General features: G+C 37.4%; 1 protein-coding gene across 1 annotated transcript in view; it reads left to right on the top strand.

Annotated features, from left to right (window-relative positions):
- DCBLD2 (discoidin, CUB and LCCL domain containing 2) overlaps positions 1 to 21,647 on the top strand; it is a gene marked incomplete at its 5' end in the record, with an annotated part of 40,501 nt that overhangs the window by 15,091 nt on the left and 3,763 nt on the right. Inside the window, 11 exons of the mRNA XM_027653352.1 lie at positions 2,056 to 2,283; positions 5,229 to 5,366; positions 6,560 to 6,611; positions 7,592 to 7,664; positions 10,170 to 10,303; positions 10,941 to 10,981; positions 13,555 to 13,770; positions 15,315 to 15,439; positions 19,894 to 20,041; positions 20,423 to 20,599; positions 21,536 to 21,629. Coding sequence (XP_027509153.1) covers positions 2,056 to 2,283; positions 5,229 to 5,366; positions 6,560 to 6,611; positions 7,592 to 7,664; positions 10,170 to 10,303; positions 10,941 to 10,981; positions 13,555 to 13,770; positions 15,315 to 15,439; positions 19,894 to 20,041; positions 20,423 to 20,599; positions 21,536 to 21,629 — 1,426 coding nt within the window. The remainder of the gene's footprint in view (positions 1 to 2,055; positions 2,284 to 5,228; positions 5,367 to 6,559; positions 6,612 to 7,591; positions 7,665 to 10,169; positions 10,304 to 10,940; positions 10,982 to 13,554; positions 13,771 to 15,314; positions 15,440 to 19,893; positions 20,042 to 20,422; positions 20,600 to 21,535; positions 21,630 to 21,647) is intronic.

The raw sequence follows: 21,647 nt of genomic DNA, 5'->3' as shown, positions 1-21,647 counted from the left end.
CAGGTGAAAGTTACTATGATTTCGTGTTCAAAAGGCCACTATATTAGTGTATCTGCATAATATTTTCAATCTGTGAATGGATAAGGAGTTGCTTACCCCAAGGATAGGAAAAGCACCGAATTGGTTAACTGGCTCATTGTTTTTATTTAGAAAATAAACTAAAACTGACAGCTGCTCATGTTGAAAATTATTTTTATGTGTCTGCAGTATAAAGAGTTTTGAAATACTAGCCACAAATATCACCATGAACGTATTTGTTGTTTTTATTTTTGTTAATATAATAAGTTCCATGCATTTGGTAATGTCTGGGAGTACTTGCTTGCAAAAAAGCCAGTTTACTAGCAAAGGAATCCATTTTTCTTGACTGTTAAGCATATTGTGACTAATAAGGAGTCTGACATTTAAATGTTTTCTAACTAATAAACCAAGACCATACAGGTTTTGAGTGATAAAGCTTTCATTTTTCTTAGATTTATAACATGCTTTTGGAAAGAAACCAGAATTATAATGATACAAGGAACATGCAGTTTAAGTTACCTCTTTGTAACATTGGACAATTGTGTCTCATGTATTCAACAACAGTAATTTAGAAAAGTAATTTATCATCTGTCACCCAAATGGAAATACTTGTCATGGGATAGAACAAAGCGTTTTAAAGCAGATTGCATTAATAAAAACGTGGCTGAACAACAGCTTTACAAATAGAAATTTTGATTTACTGGAGCAGATATTCTAGTTAACTTTTCCAAAGATGCATCATTTTGATTCAAGATTGCTGGCAAGAAAATATGCTGCAGTTTGCATATGCATCTGTTTATGAATCTGTATATGTCAGCAGCACTTCAACTTTTAGAACATGCAGCTATCTTTCAATGTGCTCAGATTATAAAGAGAACAGTTTTTGCTACTAGAAATTAGGTGTGTTTGTGTCTTGGTTTAGAGACAAATATTGGGGTGGGAACTAGTTTGCAAACAGATTAATCAGATCTAGTTAAGTTAATCACAGTTTGTTTCCGACATCTCTTCAGTGCATTCAACTGACTTTTCCATTCAATCTTGCATGAATTTTGAAATTTAGTTAAAATTCTTAAATATGTGTACAGTCTTTGTCCCTAAAGCTTAGCTTACCTTTTCATGCATTATAGAGGAACTGCACATATTGTGTAATATGAAACACTTTCAGACTGACACCTTTAGCTCTCAAAACCAACTTCTGTCAATGCAAATCATGTTGATCATTGTGAATGTTACTTTAAGAACATTTTTATTTCCAAAGCAACACATAAATTCTAGCACTTTTTGTTCACACACTACAGGAAATTCGTGTCTCGTTGTTGAGTAATTAGATTTGTCAGTTTGCTCTTCATAATTTGATATTGAGAATACACAATTGGTGCTATTTTTTCCACTTGTTAAACAAGTCTTCATTAATATTGTTATTGCTATTTAAAGTTAATACTCAAATGTTAGGTAGAGGACTCCAGATTGGAGTTACAATTTAATTTGTTGAACAAATGCAGAAAAATTGAGTGAGTTCTCTAAGTATGAATGAATTGCAGCATTAAAATTGTGGTGCAGTAGAAAACAACATATTAGTGGTTTGGTAGTGCTCAGAGCTGTGTTCAGTTGTGTTCAGTACTGTTTGCTGTTCATTGGCTTTTTGCTTCTTTTTCATCATGTGAATACAGTAACTACAGTAAAACCCATATGCTTTTGTTTTATTGGCAGGTTTCTCCCTCCTTTTCAGAATCTGTTTCACTCTGTACTGAGGTGTAGAGGGAACGTGAAATAACAGGGACACTTTCTGTACTGTCTGTGCAATTTTTAAAGCCATCAGGGATGAATTTTCATCTCATTGAGGAAGTCTTAGCAGCTCTCTGGTCATCTGTGATGAGAAGCTAAACATAAGGCAACATTAGTTGCCTTAATTACTGTTTCATCTGCATGTGACTTATCTTGGAGTTTTCTTCTAACGTGATTAGTGTGGTTTGACTAAATCCCCAGTGAAGCCTTAAAGATGAATGTGTGAGCTGATTTCTCCTTGTTCTTTTGTAGGTGATGGATGTGGACACACTGTTCTGGGCCCTGAAAGTGGAACTCTTGCTTCCATAAACTACCCACGGACATCTCCCAATAGCACAGTTTGTGAGTGGGAAATTCGGGTAAAGCCTGGGCAGCGAGTTCAGCTCAAATTCGGCGATTTTGATATTGATGACTCAGATTCTTGTCATTCCAGTTACTTAAGAGTTCACAATGGAATTGGCCCCAACAGGACAGAGATAGGTAGGAGCTTTTATAATTGGTATTTGAGAACTATGTCTTGTCTAAAACTTGGATATACTGTTGGTACTTTTGTTACTTTTTGACAAAAACTAGATGCTAAATGCAACATAGATCCTATAATAATCTTTGATTCTTAAGATTATCAAAGGAAACCCCATGATTATGTGGGGTTTTTTTCTCAGACATTTCCCAGTAGCTTGCAAAGTTCTTGTAAGCACTGAAGAGGACATTGTAGAACTATAAGGAGTGTATATATATATATATATGTATCTTACCTGAAATGCCTTTCCTGTTATATGGATTCGCTCTGATTTGAGCTGTTTGTTTTGGTGGTATTAAAGGATGTCTGGCTTCAAAAGTTGTGTAGTTCAAATACCCTCCACGTTCAGATAATATTCATAGTTTAATCTTTGCTCTCTTCAGGAGAACAAATTCAATTTCATGACTAGAAGTCAGTGTTGTTTTTTCTGAAATAGCAGTGTGATGTTATAATCTGTACCAAAGTGTATGTAGGGTGTTAAGACCCTTGTGGTTACTTGGCATAAAACTCAAAATGAATTGTCATTCTTCCTTCTCTAATATTAATTGTTATTATGCAGATTAATCTTATTTTCTTACCTAAAACTTTAATTTGGAGAGAGAGAAAGGGAGATTTACCACACCAAGATTGTTTTTTTGCAACTCAAACGCCGATCCCACTAAATAGAGCTTTTTATAAAGAGACTAGTGAAGTGTTAGCTTTGTTAACCCTCTTTTCCAACTGCTACCTAGGTAAGAGTGTGTGAAAATAAGTATGTGCTTGGCGCTGTTGAGCCAGGCTTAGTCTAAAATAGGAAACACTGAATACCTTAAATGGCAAGGAACGTCAAGTTCTGATAAGTCTATTACTCACTTTTACAAGTGACTTCATGGGTTCGAGTAAATTTTCTACTTCATTTGTTTCTCTTGACTTTCAGCTGTTCCCAGCTGGGGCAATAGCACAGTATGTTGAGCAAATGTGTGTGTTGTTCTGCTCTTAATAAGTTAAATCACAGAACAAACAGTGATATTAACAGTGACAGGTACAGATGATGCAGGTTCTTGAATGTTCGTGTTTGAAGCAGCACACACTGGAGAGATTAAACAGTGACCTCAATTTCCTTAGAAGAAATCTGGATTTATCCTAAGTTTTTCCATTCAAGACTCCTGACATGCTCTAGCATTAAAATACTTGTATTACATAAAGTCTGAAATGCAATCATACCTATTTTAATCTGAAATTACTTAAAAATTGATTAGATTAAAGAATAAATTGTTAGTGGATTACTTAGTTGATAAAGAGAGGGTTCCTAATGAAGCTTTTAAGGGCTAGTGCTTATTCCAAGCCTCTTGAATATTTATCGAGAAATCAAATGAAGATTCAAATAGTTGCTGTTAAGTTTGTCTCTAATTTGAGATTTAGAGGTGTTTTTTATAAAATTTCATTACAGTCCAATCACTGTGCATCTGCAGTCAGGTGTACTTCAGACACAGGAATTCCCTCTCCTGCTGTGATGGTGCTGTACACAAACACTGGGTTCCTTCAATGCATAAGTACAGAAAAAATAGTAATATTACATCTTCTGCACATACAGAGGCATCACTGCAGTTGTGTTTTGTCCATTTGTAGTGCCTGCTTTTTAAAAAGATTGCTAAAAATTTGGCAAGAGGCCAGGGAAGAGTTAGAAAAATGATTTATAGTCTCAAAACTATGTCTTGCTGTGAATCATAAGGTGTATCAGTCTACAGTTTGTCAAAGGCTGTATGTCCATGGTGCAAGCAACACTGGGTAGTTTATCCAAGCTAGATTTAGGTGTCTTACACTGTGTATTTGCCTGAAGAAGGGGATAAATGGTGTTTTGAGGACAGTCTGACCTACAGTGAGAGAAATCTCATGCTGGTCAGTGATCTAACAAGATCCAGTGGCTGAAAACAAAACTTATTATGAGGAAAGCAAATGGAATGATAAGGTGAAACATATGGAGTGTCATCTACTGCTGGTGATTATCCACTTTGATTATCCACTACAGAATCTTCAATAGGGTTATAGATGGTTTTTACAATATCGAATGATCAAGGGAGCCTATAGAACAGAAGATTTTTTTTTTTAACAGGTTAATGAACTGATCAGTATCTTTATTAAATTTTCTAGTTAGTAGGACTGGAGAATTCCATATTGACTTGAGTCTGTTTAGCAGCCATTTATCCAGTAACGTTATTTGATAGCAATTCTAAAACATCATGGGGCAAATATTGTCAACATCTGTGGATTCCAGCATCTTAATTTGAATTGTGTTATTTTTGTTCACTTTGTATGGCAAGTGAAGTATCCAGATACAGAACCTGTATATGTTTTTTAGATACAGCAAACCAGAAAGTGAACCAATTAGCAGTTTATATTAACGGTGCTCACATATGCTTGTATGTTACTACTGAAATGTAGTGAATCATACCTGTTGTTATCCAAAACTGAGAAAAGTACTTGACAGAAACCATGGAAAAGTTGACAAGGAAGAAGTGCCCCAGCCACTGAGGGAAGATGAAGGCTATTTTCTCATTTGCTTCTCCTTTGCTTCTGTAGATGCTTCTCATTGCCCTAACTTGATCCTTTTTCTTGACATATTCTTTGAAGTACTGACTGTGAAGGTTATGTATGATTAGAGGTGAATGGGATAAGGTCACATTTATCTGCGAGTGTTAAGAGACTCTCACCTGTTGACAGTGACAAAATAAATGTGTTACTCATAGTCTGCCATTAAATGGACACTAACAACCTTATTTAGTGTTATGCACATGTGTTTGTTTTTGAATATACACTGGAAATAATGTGAGCTTACACTGCAAGTAAAATAAGGTGCTGCAAATGAAATAAGTTGCTTATTACCTCTGTTGGTTTGGTTCAATCTTTGTTCTCCTTCTCTCCATAGGAAAATACTGTGGGTTTGACTTTCAAATGGATGGTTTAATTACTTCAAAAAGCAACGAGGTCACAGTACAGTTCATGAGCGGGATTCACGCTTCTGGACGTGGATTTCTTGCAGCTTATTCAACCACTGACAAATCAGGTATTTATAATTATTTGGTAATTTTTCTTTGTTGGCAAAATTAGAGCTGTCTAGTAAAAACACAGAACTAATTTATTTATTCCCACATTCACACAAATTAACTTCTAAAAATTTGATACACTCTTGCTGTTACTTCTGTGTAGGACGTTGCACTGCCAGTTACTTAAAAGTTGCTGTAGTTTTAAAGAGATGGTATCATAGCTTGCCTTGAATAGCAGAGGAAGAATGTCAGTTGTCTGTTACGAATGAAAGAACTCCTTCATATTAAGGATAAAATGCATTTTTTTCAGCTGGTAGTCAAGGTGGCAGATAACTATAAACTTTTCCTATCAAATGGTGTATATTTTATACAGACTAACCTCATGGAAAATTTTATTTCAGTAGCAGTATCCTGTACTCCCTCAGCTCTTTAATTACATAATCTGCTGACTACTTTTTAGTCTTTTTGCCATTTCTTGATTTTTTGCCATGTTTTTGGTTACTCTAACCTTCTGAAAGAAGTTGCTGTATTTGTTTTGCATCTCCTTCCGCTCATTGTAAAGGTGAGTGACCTACGTGGTCCATGAGGAAATGAAGGATTACAAGCAACTGCTTCAGTAGGCAAAAGGCTTGAAAAAACCTTCTCTGGAAATAATTCTAAAAAGAACAGATAAAGACTTTCAGTTTTTAATTTTGTGGAGGTTTTGTTGCTTTCCTCTCTGTATGTTGGACTGTATGTGCTGAGCCACGTCAGACACAAACATGAAATTTGAAGTATCAGTCATGGATGCCAATAACATGGCACTATAATATTTGTTCCTTGTAGCGCTTAGGTTCAGCAATGCTGAAAACACAGGCCTCTTTAGGTAGAATATTAATTTAATTTTGTGAAAAGAGCATATGTTTGTGTCTCTGAATTATCTTGGGTTGTCTGAAGTGTGACTGTAAATTAAAATTAAGCTGTACAGGAGACAAATTTTTGTAATATGTCTCATGTCACATTTTCAGTAGATTTTCCAGTTACTTAGACAAATTAGCAAGGTTCTACTGTAATACAAAATCTGTTGCAAGAAATTTAGTCGTAACACGGTTTCTTCATTCTGAGACTTTTGGTGAAGCCTCAGGGCTCCAATGTTTATTTTCATGCACTTTAAAAAGCATACTCAAACTTACTGTCTTTATTATCCTCTTGACCTGACATTTTTTCTTTCCAGACTTAATTACCTGTTTAGACAATGCAAGTCACTTTTCCGAACCAGAATTCAAGTAAGACTGATTTTTACCTGTTTCCACCCAATCTCTTTAATAAAGTAATTTTAGTGTTTCTACTTCACTGTTACTTATGTCTGACTGCAGCTTGAAAATTTGCCATCCAGAGAACTTGAGAAACAATTAGGGTTAGAGCTGAGTAATTTTACCATTTGCACTCCTGCTTCCTCCCTCTCTCCCATTTTTGTTATTTACATGCAGTATACAGTAGAACCTCGTTAATTTGCACTAACACATAGGAGCTAACATCTAATTCCCGTAGAAAGAATATTACAGCAGGTATACACCTTAAATACTGAAATTCATATTACAGTTACCTAAGGAGCACTAAATGATGAAATGTGTTGAAAATTACAAACCCATTTCACAGTTTGGTGTGCATTAATGAGGTTCTGTGGAGACACAGAATGCTGTACCTTCTGATGGGGGAAGCATTTGTTATTTCCCTGTTTTCTCCTTCTCCGTTTCCATCTAAAGGACAATGTTTAAAGCTGCAGAGTATTGTGAAGTACCTAAACTTACTTTTTGGAGAACATAAGCCATGGCATCATGAAACATTTTGAAGTGCAACCTTTGCATTTCTCTTCCATTTTCCCAAGTTCCAAAATAGGGCTCTAACTGTAGGTTCTGACCTTACCATGTGCCAAAGTCTGAATCTCACTGTTTTCATGGAACCTGCAATATTGCCTCAATGTTGTTGAACTGTGGTGAAAATGTTAACAAGTTTACTCCAGTTCACTTTTGCAGATGTAATAATTTTCATGTTTGCAGTATGAAATGGCCCTGGAACATGAACATGGGCTGGCTCCAGAGGTACAAGTGTCTTGCCTGTTGCTTTTCATTCAATTAGGATATATCCTTACATAGGGATATATGAATAGCAGTGTATTGTAGATCAAATCACAGTTACTATTTTGTAACATTAAAAGAGTTGTAAGTGTATGTATATCTTGACTTGATATTTTGTTCTCTTCTAGTAAGTATTGTCCAGCTGGATGTGTGATCCCTTTTGCTGATATTTCAGGCACTATTCCTCATGGATACCGAGATGTAAGTAAAAATAGTGTGGGCCCAAGTGAATTTTGGTAAAACACACAATGCACAATACAAGTCAGCTATAGTTGTTCATGTTAGTTCTGCTTCCTGGATGCTGGAATTTATACCTCCTAAGGTGAATAACATGGTATTCAGGTTTTGGCACTGCTGCTAAATGACAGGTGCTTCAGATGCTGCCACCTCCAAGAAGTGAAATAGTGTAGTAGTCTCAAAACATTTTCATAAGGGCTGCAGAGAAAGGTGGATCAATCAAAATATTGTTTTCTATTTCCTGTTTTGTTTTTGTTGCCTTTCTCAGTTTGGGAAATTCAGATTTATAATGAAAAAACCAGTGAATGATGTTGTCCTGATTTTTGGCAATGTAATGCCTCTCTCAGCAGGGTCTCAGTGGTTATATTAATTTTTTATTACAACTGGACAGATGAAATACTGTTTATGCTCAGCAGCTATAAAATAATTTGCAAAACAGAGTTAATACTCTAAGATTAGTATTTCTGTAAAATGGAAATTAAATCTTTAATAATGTACTATTTACTTAAAACACTACAAAACCCTGTATAGTGTTTTTCTAATGTAAGATTTTGCAGCTGAATTAACAAACTTGCCATAGGACTGGAGGGTGTTTCCTTTGTTTGTTTTTAGGTGATTATAATTTTGCTAGCAATCTAGTAAAAATTACATGAAATCTCTTTGTTTTTTAAAAAATACTCCTTTAATAAGCCATTAGATCTAGCACAGAGGAAAGACAATTTAAAAATGTTAGCATTCAAATATTTTAGTATTAAATATGAACCTAAAGTGTGCCTGACTGATTTTCTTTCCTCAAGTATGTGTAAATCCTTAATCATCCCCACGTAAAAATGTCACCACAAGGTAACTCTTATATGTTCTGGTCCACAGTGAGTCTTCACTAAATGGCTGTGAGGTAATTTTTGTAGCTGGTAACAAGGTGAAGTTGATTCTCTGCCTAACATATTTGCAGCATTCGTAGGAGTCCTGCTTGTTGGGAGTTTTTTTTTCCAAAATCTGGAAAAATGGTTTTCTATGGAGGAAAAAGGAAACTTTCAGAAATAAATGCCCTATGACTTTCTTTTGTCACTTTTCTCACTTTATTGCACTGAATATAAAAGCAGAGAATTTCCCAGAAGTCAAGTTGTGTGCAAAGAAATCAAATTGTCCAGCCCGCTGTTGGGCCAAGTTTCAGGTAGAGATTTCTCATTCATCTCTTTCAAATGTACAGCAACTGCTTGTTGCTTTAAAAAATACTCTAAATCTTGATTCTTTGCTGTGTCACCCTATTGTGGACAGTCCTTGAGAGCTTGGAGCTCTCATTGCTGACATCTTCTGGTGGGCACAGAGGAGAGAGCTGCATGTACTGCAGAATCCCATGTTCATACTTCCAGTGGAAAGGGGAGCTATGTTGATCCCAGTCTTGCTGGATGTGAGGGGCTGCGGAATTGCAACATGTCTCTCATACCCCTGTGCTGCACATTGCAGGGACACCTCAGAATAGCTCTGTCTGTGCCTGTTGCACTGTGTGTAGCCAGTAATCCTCCAGAAATCTTGGTGCACATGGTGGATGGTGCAAAGCCACTGCTGCTAAGCTCTTTTTGGAACTGGACTGTCTCTCTTCTGAACACTAGAGTATTTCTTGGTCAAACCCCTTTGGCTGGAAGGCTTTGCTTCCCAGCTTGGCTAGTTTTGATCCAGGAGACAGAGGCATGTTTCTCTGGTCACTCTGTGCAGTGCCTGAAGGACTGGTGTGATGAGTCCTGCTCACTTGGCACAGCCAGCCTGCAAGCCAGGGAGGTGTCACTGTGACATTTCTTAGTAGATCCAGTCATCCAGGGAGAGAAGGCAAGAACATGATGTCCTGCAAAAACACTTTGTGTAACTGATATCCACTGACCTGTACAATGTAGGTAATTGACTTCTTTAGGATGAGTTGTATTCATGTATTACTGTGGGTTTATATGGATCAGAGTCCTGGATAACCATCCAGGTAAACCATGTTTAACCATGAGTTAAACTAAAAAATACAACGCCTTGGCAAAAAGCTGCAAAATCTGCAGTGCAACACTCCTTAATTGTGAGAAAATAAACAAACAAACTTTCAATGTGCTTTCTATTAAAAGATTTTCTATGTATTTATGTCTTCAATTTCTGTTGTCTAACATAATTTATTGTAGGCTGAGAGTCTGGCTGTCTGGTTTTTTCAGACTGTTTCACATTGGTGTTGGTTTGAGGGTATTTAGTTACAGGAGTTATGTACCAAATACATCTGGGCAAGGACCCAGTGAAATTTAGGACCTTCTTTTTGTTTTTATAAATTTCATAATGAACTGTAGATGGGTCTGTTATTTCTAAATAAATTAGAACAGTATATTAATGTAATAATAACAAAGGCTATAACTGGATAGTGTAGCATTTACAGTATGTGATGTGGTATTTAATTTATTTACTTTGCAGTATTAAATTTTTCTTTCCCCCCTCTTCAAGTCGTCACCACTTTGTATGGCTGGTGTTCACGCAGGCGTTGTGTCAAATACTCTGGGTGGCCAAATTAACGTTGTGATCAGCAAGGGCATTCCCTACTATGAAGGCTCCTTGGCTAACAATGTCACCTCAAAGGTGTAAGTGTACTTCCTGTATTTTCCTTATCTTTGGCACCTTAGATCTTGGTAGTATCTCACTGCAGGATTAATTTCAGCTAGTGGAGCTACATGTTCCCCTGACAGGTTCTCTTCTCTAAGGTTCTCACAGTGCACTTTTGCTGCAATGTAATTGTTTACTAGATATTTTTAACCTGTAAAGATTAATTTTCCAAATTCTGTGAGGATCTTTTACCCACTTGACTGTAAATTCCTAATGGTCTGTGGAAAAATAGTAATGTAATGGCAGCTTTTTAGTTACAGGGAAAAGAGTGTAGCTTGTCATTGTATCCCAGAAGTCCCAGGAATGAAAGTAGTCAGAGGAGATTGATTCTTGTTGTTATGATTAGCTTAATATGTAAGGGAGCATTTTAATGAAGACGTGCCTTTTGCCTGGTATGTTTGTTTGAAAGCCTCCAACTCAGTATCTCTGGACTAGCTTTCAGTTGAAAAGGTGTTTGTACTGAAAGCGCTGCAACTTGGTGGCAGAAAGTGTTGCTTTAATCACTGAGTGTTTGTTCAGGCATATGTGCATAGGTTTCATTGGCAGGAAAAATGAATTGAAGACAGTTTGTTTCAGTTTACCTGAGTACTGCAAAATATCTTTTGTTCTCTGCAGGGGACCTTTATCTACAAGTCTCTTCACCTTTAAGACAAGTGGTAAGTGTTATCACATGTATTACATGTTATTACTTTGATGCAAACGTTGTGAGTAGGAATAAGTGTGGAGGTATATTATTTCTTAATTTTTGTTCTAGTTTGTGAGACTTCTTTTACTGCATTCCTCAGTAATATATATTTTTGAATTGTTTTACTATCTCAATTCAATGATTAATTATCACTACATTTATAGGTAAGCCTTGCTTATCTGCAGACAGAGATTCTTTCAAGTTACGTTCCTCTATTGTAGTCTAATTTAAAGTGACTTGACTCTTATACTTTAAACAGACTACTAAAGGAGAGCTGGGCATTAAGAGTTGCTCTTTATTTGTAACAACTGTGCATTCTGGTTTTCTTCTAGGTTTATTCCTTACACTTTCCTGGTTGTCTGTTAAGAAAGCTAGAAGAAATCTCAAAATGATTCCTCACCTTTCTCTTCCTTGTTTTACTTTTTTCCCCTCCCCTTTCCTTGCAGCTGAATGCTGTGTGGTAAATTACTGTCTCTCTTGCTCTGGAAGGGCATCTTGGGCCTGCTCTGTGTCTAAGATATGTCCCTTCTTGGCTTTTATGTTTTGTTTTGTCCATGTGTGCCAGGTTGATGATTGTTATCACAAGTGTTGCCCTTTTTGAAGCCTTACTGCTTCGTGAGGTTTTTACCTTCTATCTTACCTGTTTTTCAAATAGATTAGCTGCAGTTTTCTAAATGGAAACTAGTTTTTCTGTAAGTCACTTTGAATGCTGTCTTTGAGTGGATGTTGGCAGTACTGTGAAGACAATGGCCTTTCCTCAGTGTCTTTAACTGTTCTAATAACAATATAAAATCCATAAAACCATCATGTCTGTTTTTCATAAGGATAAAGTTAAAAAAAAAAGGGGGGAGGGAGCGTGCACATACTTCTCAAAAGTAAACAAATACTTTTCCTAATATAAATAAAAGGGATGCAGAATGGGGATATAAAGACAGGAATCTGATGGGCAGGGGTGTTTGGAGATGGAAATGTAAACAAACAGACAAAAATTAGAAAATATAATGTACCTAATAGCAAAATAATTTCTCTCCCAGACCCTCTGCAAGAACTGAAAGAAGGAATTGCATGTCTGGTGTCCTTATGCATGAAGAATATTAAACACAGTGATCTGGGTGGGGTTTGCTGGTGTCTTTTTGCTGGTCTTTCAAAATGTGATTTGGTAGTGTGTATGAAAGTAATTAATGGCCTGGAAATATGAAGAGATAGGACAAAATGCTGATCTAGATCTCTGGATTTCAGTGACACATGAAAAATTACTGAATAAACTAGAGATGAGATGCAGGTCTAGATTAAAATCTCTGTAGTTAAGTGACCTAGGAATTTGCTGAAGGCAAAAGAAAACTCCTGTGGTATGCTCAAATGAGGTTTATCAGACTGTGCTGAAGGTCTTACTCTGTTTCTTCTGTAGTAGTTGGTTTCATTTGATACGAAATAGAAGAGTGTGTTATTAATGCCAGAGGTGTGGTCTGTGCAGAGAAAGATGAAATTATTTGTACAGGAAGACCTGGCTGACTTTGAGGCTTGAGTGATAGAAATTAACTGAAGAATCACAAAGCAAAAGGTAGAATGTCAGATGCTTACAGACTGAAGCATTTCTGCTTCAAACTGGCAACATGTTAAATGGAAACAAGAGATGAGGGAAAGGATTCTGTTAGTAAAGTGCTAACGTGATCCTGGGCTGTGGCAGGTGAAGTATGTCCAGTAGAGACAATAAACTATTAATGTCATCTCACAGGACATGGGTAAGGGCTTCCCTGGGATCCAGTCACACGTGGGCTCCCTTCAAGGATGAGTGCTCAACCTTGGTGCAGAGAGGGGGTGCTAACAGGAGAAGGGAAACTAGGCTGGGTTGTTCAGCCTGCCTAACTGAAGGAAAAGATTGCTCTCTGCTGCTATTTCTGGGAAGTACGCATGTGAGAGGAGAAAACTGTTGGCACTACAGAACAAGATTTAGCAAACAGCAGGTGGATATCAACTAGCCACAAGGAGATTTAGCCCTGAATTTAGGAGATGTTTGTTAGCCATCAGCAGAATGCAACATGGGAAGAAACTCATAGTAAGAATGGTGACCAAAAAAATGCAGCTAATTTCAGGGATGCATTTGAGCTTAAGACCAGGATTATGACATGACTTCCTACATGCTTTGATGCTCAAATTAAACTGTCATACTGAGGTGGGTTTAAAAATCAAGAAGTCATATAGACACAAAAAGGAACAAATGATCAAGTAGTCTGTTTCCCATTCCTGCATCAACCATCTTAAACCATGACAGTTCCCCCAAAGCTTCTCATCTAGTGCTCTGTGTGAGTGGTGACTAAGAGGATATTCATGTTACTCTTGGAGCAGGCATAAATCATGGCAATCTCATTACTATGAAGTTGGGTTTCAGTGTCACTGTTAAAAAGCAAAAGACAGTGTGTTTTGTTGATAGTGTTGTTATGGAATAAATTTAGGTGGCACTTTAATATTTGTACATAAAGTCTTAAAATCCAAGCAGAGTAGCTTCAGTTTTCATTTTCAGTCCTCACCTTTTCTGTTGTTCAGGTTGCTATGGGACACTGGGGATGGAATCTGGGGTAATTCCTGATTCCCAGATCACTTCATCATCTATTCTTGAGTGGCCTAACCAAACAGGACAAGTAAACATTTGGAAACCTGAAAATGCCAGACTAAAAAGGGTTGGTCCTCCTTGGGCTGCTCTTATCAGTGATGAGCACCAGTGGTTGCAGATTGATTTGAATAAAGAAAAGAAAATAACAGGTAAGTGAATCTGATGTGATTTTTTAGCAGCATTCAAAAAGTTTGGTTACTGACATCCTTTTTTCCGTGCTAAGTCTTAGATATAAATCCAGGAGACACCAATACAGCAAATTTGGAGGAGCCTGGAGCTGAAGAGATGTAGTTTCATAGTGGAAGACAGCTCTTCCATCAGAATTTGTTGAAGTTTTTCCTGTGGATTTTATTGGATCCTTGATGCTTCTCTTTGCCTGCTAATTGTCTACTTTGAGGTGCAAATCGAAATCCAGTCAACTCAATCCACTGGTACCTCCAATGCACATATGCTGACTTAGGTTTCTAGATTTTCCCTAGTCCCTGTAAGAGCCATAGTGAATCCAACAGTAGAGACAAGAGTAGTTGCAGTGCAGTGTGAGATAAGCAGCAGGTAGAGTAAACCAGCTGGTAGCCTCTCTTTCACCTCCTTGCTTCACGTGGAACTTGGGCTGGGAGTTGGGGATGGTGGCCCCTGAGCAGTCTGTGCCTTACTTCAGCAAACAGGCCAAACTGCAGGCTGATGCAGCCAGGCTCTTCACAGAAATGATGATTTTAGTAGCTGTTTATTTGGTGAGACAGCTGGAGGTGCTGTTTCCCAGCCTGCTGTGGATGGTTTGCTTCATGTTCTGGGAGTTGAGGTCGCTTGCTTATGGTTACTGGTTCCCGTTGATTGCAGCGTTGCCCATTCCGAGTAGTGAAGCATCAGCATTTTGAGTTTAACCTCTGGTGTGGCAGTGCAGCTGTTGTATCTTCTGTACTGATGTTAGTTTTCTGTTTTGTTTTAATTGTGGAAAGGTGATTCACTGTTGATAATGGGCACGTTTGTCATTTGATTTAAATAAAAAATAAATTTGTTTTAGGTAGAGTGCTTAGTAGAATCCTGGGCTTTAAGGCTACTGTGAAACGTTCTCCTTTGATTGGTTTGGGTTTGTCTCTTTCAAATGCATGAATTGGTCTCTGTAACCTCAGCTGCACACCCTGCTATCAGCAGCTTGGCTTCCTGTCATTAAACAACTCTAGTTTACCAGCAGCCTTTGTTATTATCTCCCTAGGGACTATTTGGATGTTATGTGACTCTTCAAATCCTGTGCTAATAAGCTTTTACAAAACAGCTTTCCTGTGTGAGTTGTTCTGCAGCATGGAAGCATCAGCTGTAGGAATCTACAGTTCTTTCAGTGGTGCTCTTAGTTGGCAGTACAAGAACAGGAAGAGCAGTGCTGTCTCAGCAGCTGGAGACAGGAGTGGGCTGTAGTCAAATGAATGGGTCATTTCCATCAAGAAATGAGGGTAAAGTGCTTAGTAAGTTTATATCATGAAAATTAAAATACAAAAGTAAGTAAAATGATTATTAAGTTACAGTCACTGCAGAAGTTTCAGACTCTGGCACCTTGGAGTTGGATAAACTTCTTGAAATAAACTGGACCAGTGAAGACTCCAGACTATCTTAACTCTGGATTCAAAAGCTGATCTGTAAATTTTTACAAACTGGTAGCAGGTTTTTTTGTCTTAACTGGACACCTTCTTTTTCACAGGCATTATAACTACTGGATCAACTTTAGCAGAGTACTACTATTATGTCTCAGCCTACAGAATTTTATACAGTGATGATGCACAGAAGTGGACAGTGTACAGAGAACCTGGCATGGATAAAGATAAGGTAAAAATACCACGCACTTTCTAGGTATGTTTTATGGAAATTTCACAATTGTAAATACAACTAATATTGGTAAGGTGAGAAAACATTAAATAACTTTCCTTTTCAGTGTTATTTTGAATCATAAACAGCATATATGCAGAAGAAAATATGACCATATGCAAATATGTAAGGATTTGAAAAGTTCTGAAATTCAGATATTATTTTTATTACTATTTGGGGTGAGAATCTTCCATAAGAATATTCCACTTCCTATAGTGGTAGGCTGTTTGGTACTGCATCACTTCAAGAATAATCGTATTTCTTTCAAAATAGATTGTGTGTTTCAAAAATAAGGTTTACTTTCTTATCCTCTCGTGGTTACAGAATAAATATTAGGGGTTGCATAATTTTTCATCTTTTATAATGTTTCTGTCCATATTTTTTACCAAGTACGGTTAAGTTTCTTATATAAGAGAACAGCCCTTGCAGAGGGGAGTTTTCTTAAAAAACTAACTTGTATGTTCAGATTGCGAAGGCTTTGCCACACAGATAAAGTGCCACCTTAGTGGCAAGATAATCTTACCTTCCCTGCATTTACAGCTTTGCAGTATTTAATAGACAGTACAAATGACAGGATTCATGTCCTACGTAGTCCTTCCAGTCATTCAGACCAGATCTTCTAAAACAAATAACAAGATTCTTGGTAACCTGACTGGAACTAGAATTTTCTTTTTCTTAAAATCCATGGATGTAATTTATCTTGCTTCTATAGCCCCTGGTGTTACATACATGTAACTGTAATTAGTAACCTAGTAACTTTTTAGAAATAGGTTTTAAGAATGATCACTCTTTAGTTGTACTTGGTTTTCTTGTTGTAGTTTGAGTAGTTTGTACCTTGGGTATTTTGAAGTTTGTATGTTGTTTCAAGGTAGGATGTAGCATCCTGTTGATGTTAGTTTGTTAAATTAAGAGATTTTTGAACACTGAATGTAATTGCAGTAGGAAACTTTCCTGAAAGAAAGGATGAAGAATTTACTGTTGAGGCTGGTCCGTCTCGTTGAGCCTACATGTGAACTAACATGGCTGTTGGTATGAAGTATTCAAGAAAAAGGAAAAAAATTTAAAAATCCAGTGTATTTTGTGAGTTTGGATTGCCCTCTTCTGGCTGTAAAATAAAATCTCAGCTGTTGAGCTGCCAGAATTTAGGCTTCAGGGTTAGTTTGATAATTTTCCTAGGAAACCTTTGCAGCTCTTGCCTTGTAATTTGAGCATTTTGTTCCTCTTGCACGTTCATGAAATTAAACAAATTGTGGAGCTTGAAACTACAGGCAATACATCTTTCTTTGCTCTCTTTGTGTCATTAGGTTCAGTGCACGAAGAACCAGACATACCCAGGGAGCGTCAGCTGTGGTTAAATGACAGAAAAAATGGCTCAGTATTGTTAAAATAACAGATTTGTCCTCTGCCATCACCTCATTTGATTCCAACTCAGCATATTCTGTGATTCTGTGATATAGCCTTGCTTTTGGATGCATACAGTTGCAGGCTTCTCCCTTTGATTGAGCCTTCTGTAATTGCACACCAGAAGGACTGGGAGGTGCTATTCGCTGTTTTTTCAAAGATGTTTGAAATTCCTAACGTTTTTCAGGGGGCTAGAAGCTTTTCTAAGGCTTTCCTGTAGTCCTCTTTGCAAATAGCTTCTAGAGATCTGGCAGTACTCAAGAAAAACTTATCCTAAACTTTTTGTATATGAAAAAAAGTAAAATGCTTGAAAAACGCTTGAATTGGGGAAATGACAAATGAGAGTTGCAGTGTTGGAAAACTTTGTTTGACAGCACAGAGGGAAAGGGAGAGAGTTTGATAATAAATGGAATATGAAAATGATTTCTCATCAAAAAACTTGTACTGTATTAAGCTTAGACCAAATTTTTTTGGTGCAAAAATTAGAGTAACAAAAAGTACAGAGCTGCAGGTAAAGTTAAGTTACTCTCATGACACTGGACATCAAATCTTGGCTAATAAAAGCCTGGAGTAAAGAACGACTTTACTGTTAATCTTTCTTGAAGGTAATAGTCATTACCGATTTTTCTTGTCTTTGCTGATACTTGCTCAGCCTCAGAAACCTGATGTGAGACTTAACTTTCAGTGTTGGACATCTGTGTCCTTAATCTGTAACTTCTCCATGTGTTGCTTGGGTAGCCAGATGCAGCTTGTACTTTCTTTTAGTAATGGGCACTGGCAGGCACAGCACTAACAAGGACAGTTACAGCAGTTTGGGTTGGGCACATCCCCTCAAGAAGTCACCTCTCTATTTTGCTTCTCATTTGCATCTTTACAAAACAAGTAATTCTTTGGTGAGGTCTGTAGCTACAAACCTGTCAGCTTAAAAAAAAAAAAAATGGTCCTTGTTTAGGGGAAAAGTGGCTTTAAATTGGAACACAATCTTCTGTGGACACATGGGCTGTGACTACTTTGTATTATTCATTTATTTCCAAAATAACACCACAAACTTATTCCTGCATTTAATCTGTCTTCATTTGTTGCTATTAAATATATTTAAGAACAATAAGCTTAAATTCAGAGCAGGACAGATATCAGTGAGAGCCATGTGCTTGTCGACCTGCACCGCAGGGAAGAACAGAGACTACACCCTCGAGGGAAATACCTTGTGTTTGCCAACCTGGATTTTTAGTATGGTGAATGGGTTAGCAGTTTTAGTCTGTTAGTGTCATGTGGATACATAGAAACAATAATGCTGTTTACTAATTTAAGATGTAGAAAAAACAGTGCACTCAAACATGAAGTACTGCATTTAAATTACTGAATGATTTATTTTTCCATGGCTAACTAAATTGACTCATGTATCTGTTTGGTCAGTCAGTGCTTTCAAACATGAAGACAGTCAGTGCCTATGTAGAGAGAAACCAAAATACTTACATCTAAGTAGTAGTAATGGGGTTTGGGTGTCTTTTGAGAGTGGAGACATGTTACCTGCATCAGGGAGCTAAGGAGTGAGTCCCTTGATCCCAGTCCCCTGGGATCATTAGGGTTTGGTTTTTTGTCTTTTGAATGGATATTTTCCTGGAATAATTGTTTTATTTCAAAACTTTAAGGATATTCTAGTTGTTTTGTTACAAAAACTTAAAACAGGAGTGCGATACAAAAGTCTTGTGTATCGAGGTTGAAACAACAGCAGTTTGCATTGATCAGAAATGTTCTAAAAGCTCTTGACTGCTCCATTTTATGCAGATACATCAGCTGTTACACAATGAGGGCTTGCCCCTAAGAATGGTACGGTGCTTTGTTGTTTACCAAGTGGTGTGAGTGAGCAGACAACTCCCTGTAATAGTTGTTTTTTCAGGCAAGTGCCAAAATTCTGTTCTGCATTATGTCCAATGTGATTTGCAGTATGTGTATCAGTGCTTTAAAAACAAAGAACTCATTTACTGTCACCTCTGTGGTGACCTGTGTTGCAGCAGCACCACCACAGAGCTGCATGTGCAAAGCCAAAGCCCAACTGCTGTGCACTAACATGGGGAGACAGCTCACTTCCTACCCAGAGACATGGTGCCAAACCAGTCCTCTTAAAGGAGAAGCAGGATTGGAATACTGGGACAAGCTGCTCTATTGTTTTAAGCAGCTCCAAGGGTGTAAAACCTGTAGTTTACTGTGAGTTTGTCAGTGTGTTTATACTGCATTATGCAGTGACTGAGTTATCTCTCACTGGTTTTAAATTTCAACCAGACAGACCCTTTCTGTATTTGCACATTTTAATGAGTTTTTTGTGTTCGAGGATGGGCAGTGAAGGACCAGCTTGAGCTCATCCTTCACTCAAAGTCTGTGCCCTTCTCTTCCAGAACCCCATGGCTCAGTATGAGACTGAGGAGAGCTTTCTCATTCTGAACCTGAATCCTTTACTTTACTTGTGGTTCGGCACTTGTAGACAGCAGCCACGAGAGGACAGTGTGGTTACACACTTGATTGTGCCTTCTAATGCTTTCTCATAAATGCCAGCCCCAGCCAGACTGTGCTTAACTGTTAGGCTGTGTGAAGACACTGCTTAATTGCTGCTTGCAACAGTGTCACAACTCCTTGCTATATACATATATTTGAAGAGTAAGTGCAAAATACCAAAGAGTTAGAATTACTCAATGTGGTAAACATGTGAGATGTCTTTAACAGCAGGCACTGCCTGGGGAGCATCAGTAGGATATTACATGGTACCTTTACTCTGAACTAGGTAGCTGCACACATGTACACGTGCCTTTTTTGTTTTATTTAGTTCCATACGCAATCGGGCCCAGTGAGTAGAGATGTGCAGGCAGCAGCGCAGTTCTAGGGTGAATTTTCAGGATCCTGCACTGCTTATTTTTCCTAAATAAAACATCAGAAATGGTTGTAGTTACTTAGTTGTTATTGCATTTGTATAATAATAATGTTTCTCTCTCTCTCTTTCTTTTTTCTTTCTTTTCTAGGTATTTCAAGGGAATACTGAATTGTACCAGGAAGTTCGCAATAATTTCATTCCACCTATTATTGCACGCTTTTTTAGGATTAACCCCTTAAAATGGCACCAGAAAATTGCAATGAAAGTAGAACTGCTAGGATGTCAGTTTAGTATAGGTAAGGCAACTGAAAACTTTCATTGTGCAAGACAAGCAGTGAAATTGTTAAGGTTAAAGGTTACATTGTAGGTATATTTTCAATGATAAGAAAGTCCTTTCTGGCTGCATAATCCTTCTGTAACCAATACTTCTGAATTTCTCCAGAAGTTATTACACTTAGCTGGAAAATACCAAATTTAGGTGTACACAAGTTGATTTCGAAAATGAGTGTTTCAAAAGACACCAGTCGCTTCCCATGTTATTGATTCATGGGGGGTTCTCCTTATATAACGTGAACAAAAGCTTTATAGGAAACTGTTTTAGCTGTCTTCTCCTGAAAAGGAGACATGGAAAACTAGCACTTCAAAAACCTTTTCCTATAAATTCTTTTCTTCTGAAGGTCGTGCTCCTAAAATCACCTTGCCACCACCACCACCACCTCAGAACAAGAATGATGAGAAGAATGCTGACTTCATTGATGACTTCATTCATTCAGTGAAGACTTCATTGCAGACAGATAAAACAACTTTCACACCTGAAATAAAGAACACTACAGTGACTCCAAGTGTAACCAAAGGTATCCACAGTAGAAGTGCTTGGGAACTCCTTATGGTGCTTTGGTGTATATTAAGTCTGTTTTCTAAATTTAACACTTAACATATTATAGCAAATTATCAATATTTTCTTCTTAGTATTTACCAGCTATTAAATACACGTATGATGAAAGATGTACAGTTGCATGCTGCACGTAGAAACAAAACCAATCTTCCAAGTCAGATATATATGTATATACAATGTGTATTATATATCTGGATAATAGTTCTGTCTTCCAAAGCTTGTTCAAACTGAGTTCAGCTTTTAATCCCTGAACAAGTTTTGTTAGAAGAAGTTGCAACTTGAACTTCTCTTCTGAATTAATTAAGTGTAACTGCTTTATTATTGAATTAGATAGTTTCTTAGAACAGAATACTTTTGGCATAGCAAATCTTTTATGTCTTGTTGACATGGAAGTTGAAAAACATCATTTTGTTTATCAAAGAAAATGGTCAGAAAAGGGAGCACGGTCACTGCAGACTGAGGCACTGCTAAAATGTCCTTTGGATTGCAGGGGACAGGATGGTCTCATGTCACACACAGACCCAGCACAGGCTAACTGTGATTAACTGTTAAGGTACTGTGGTATTTACTTTTTAAAGGAGTTCAAACTTAAGTGGTTGCACTAATGGATTTTGTGTGTAAATAATAAAACACATGTTCTAACAGAAAAATCTTATACTAAAACAAATTGCTTGATTTTGATGAAAAACCTTGTAAAAACACCAGCTGTGCGTGTGTGTAGAAGAGCCAGATGTTAATTGAAATTTACACTGTGGGAGCATCCAGCAGGGTAACTTAGCTGGGGGAATATGGCGTGATGGACACTACATGTGGAAACTGTGTGCTTTACCCAAGTAATTTTCATGATTTATGAGAAGCTCTTCTGTCTGACACCAGTTAATTTAATGGTTTTCAGATGTGGCATTGGCAGCAGTTCTGGTTCCAGTGCTGGTGATGGTCTTCACTACTCTGATTCTTATCTCAGTTTGCGCGTGGCATTGGAGAAACCGGTAAGTGAATGGAAGTGC

This window comes from Corapipo altera, unplaced genomic scaffold (assembly GCF_003945725.1).
Source record: "Corapipo altera isolate COAL_440 unplaced genomic scaffold, ASM394572v1 61, whole genome shotgun sequence".
NCBI lineage: Eukaryota > Metazoa > Chordata > Aves > Passeriformes > Pipridae > Corapipo > Corapipo altera.
The sequence above is the reverse complement of the archived record's forward strand: the minus strand, read 5'-3'. Positions and strand labels throughout refer to the sequence as shown.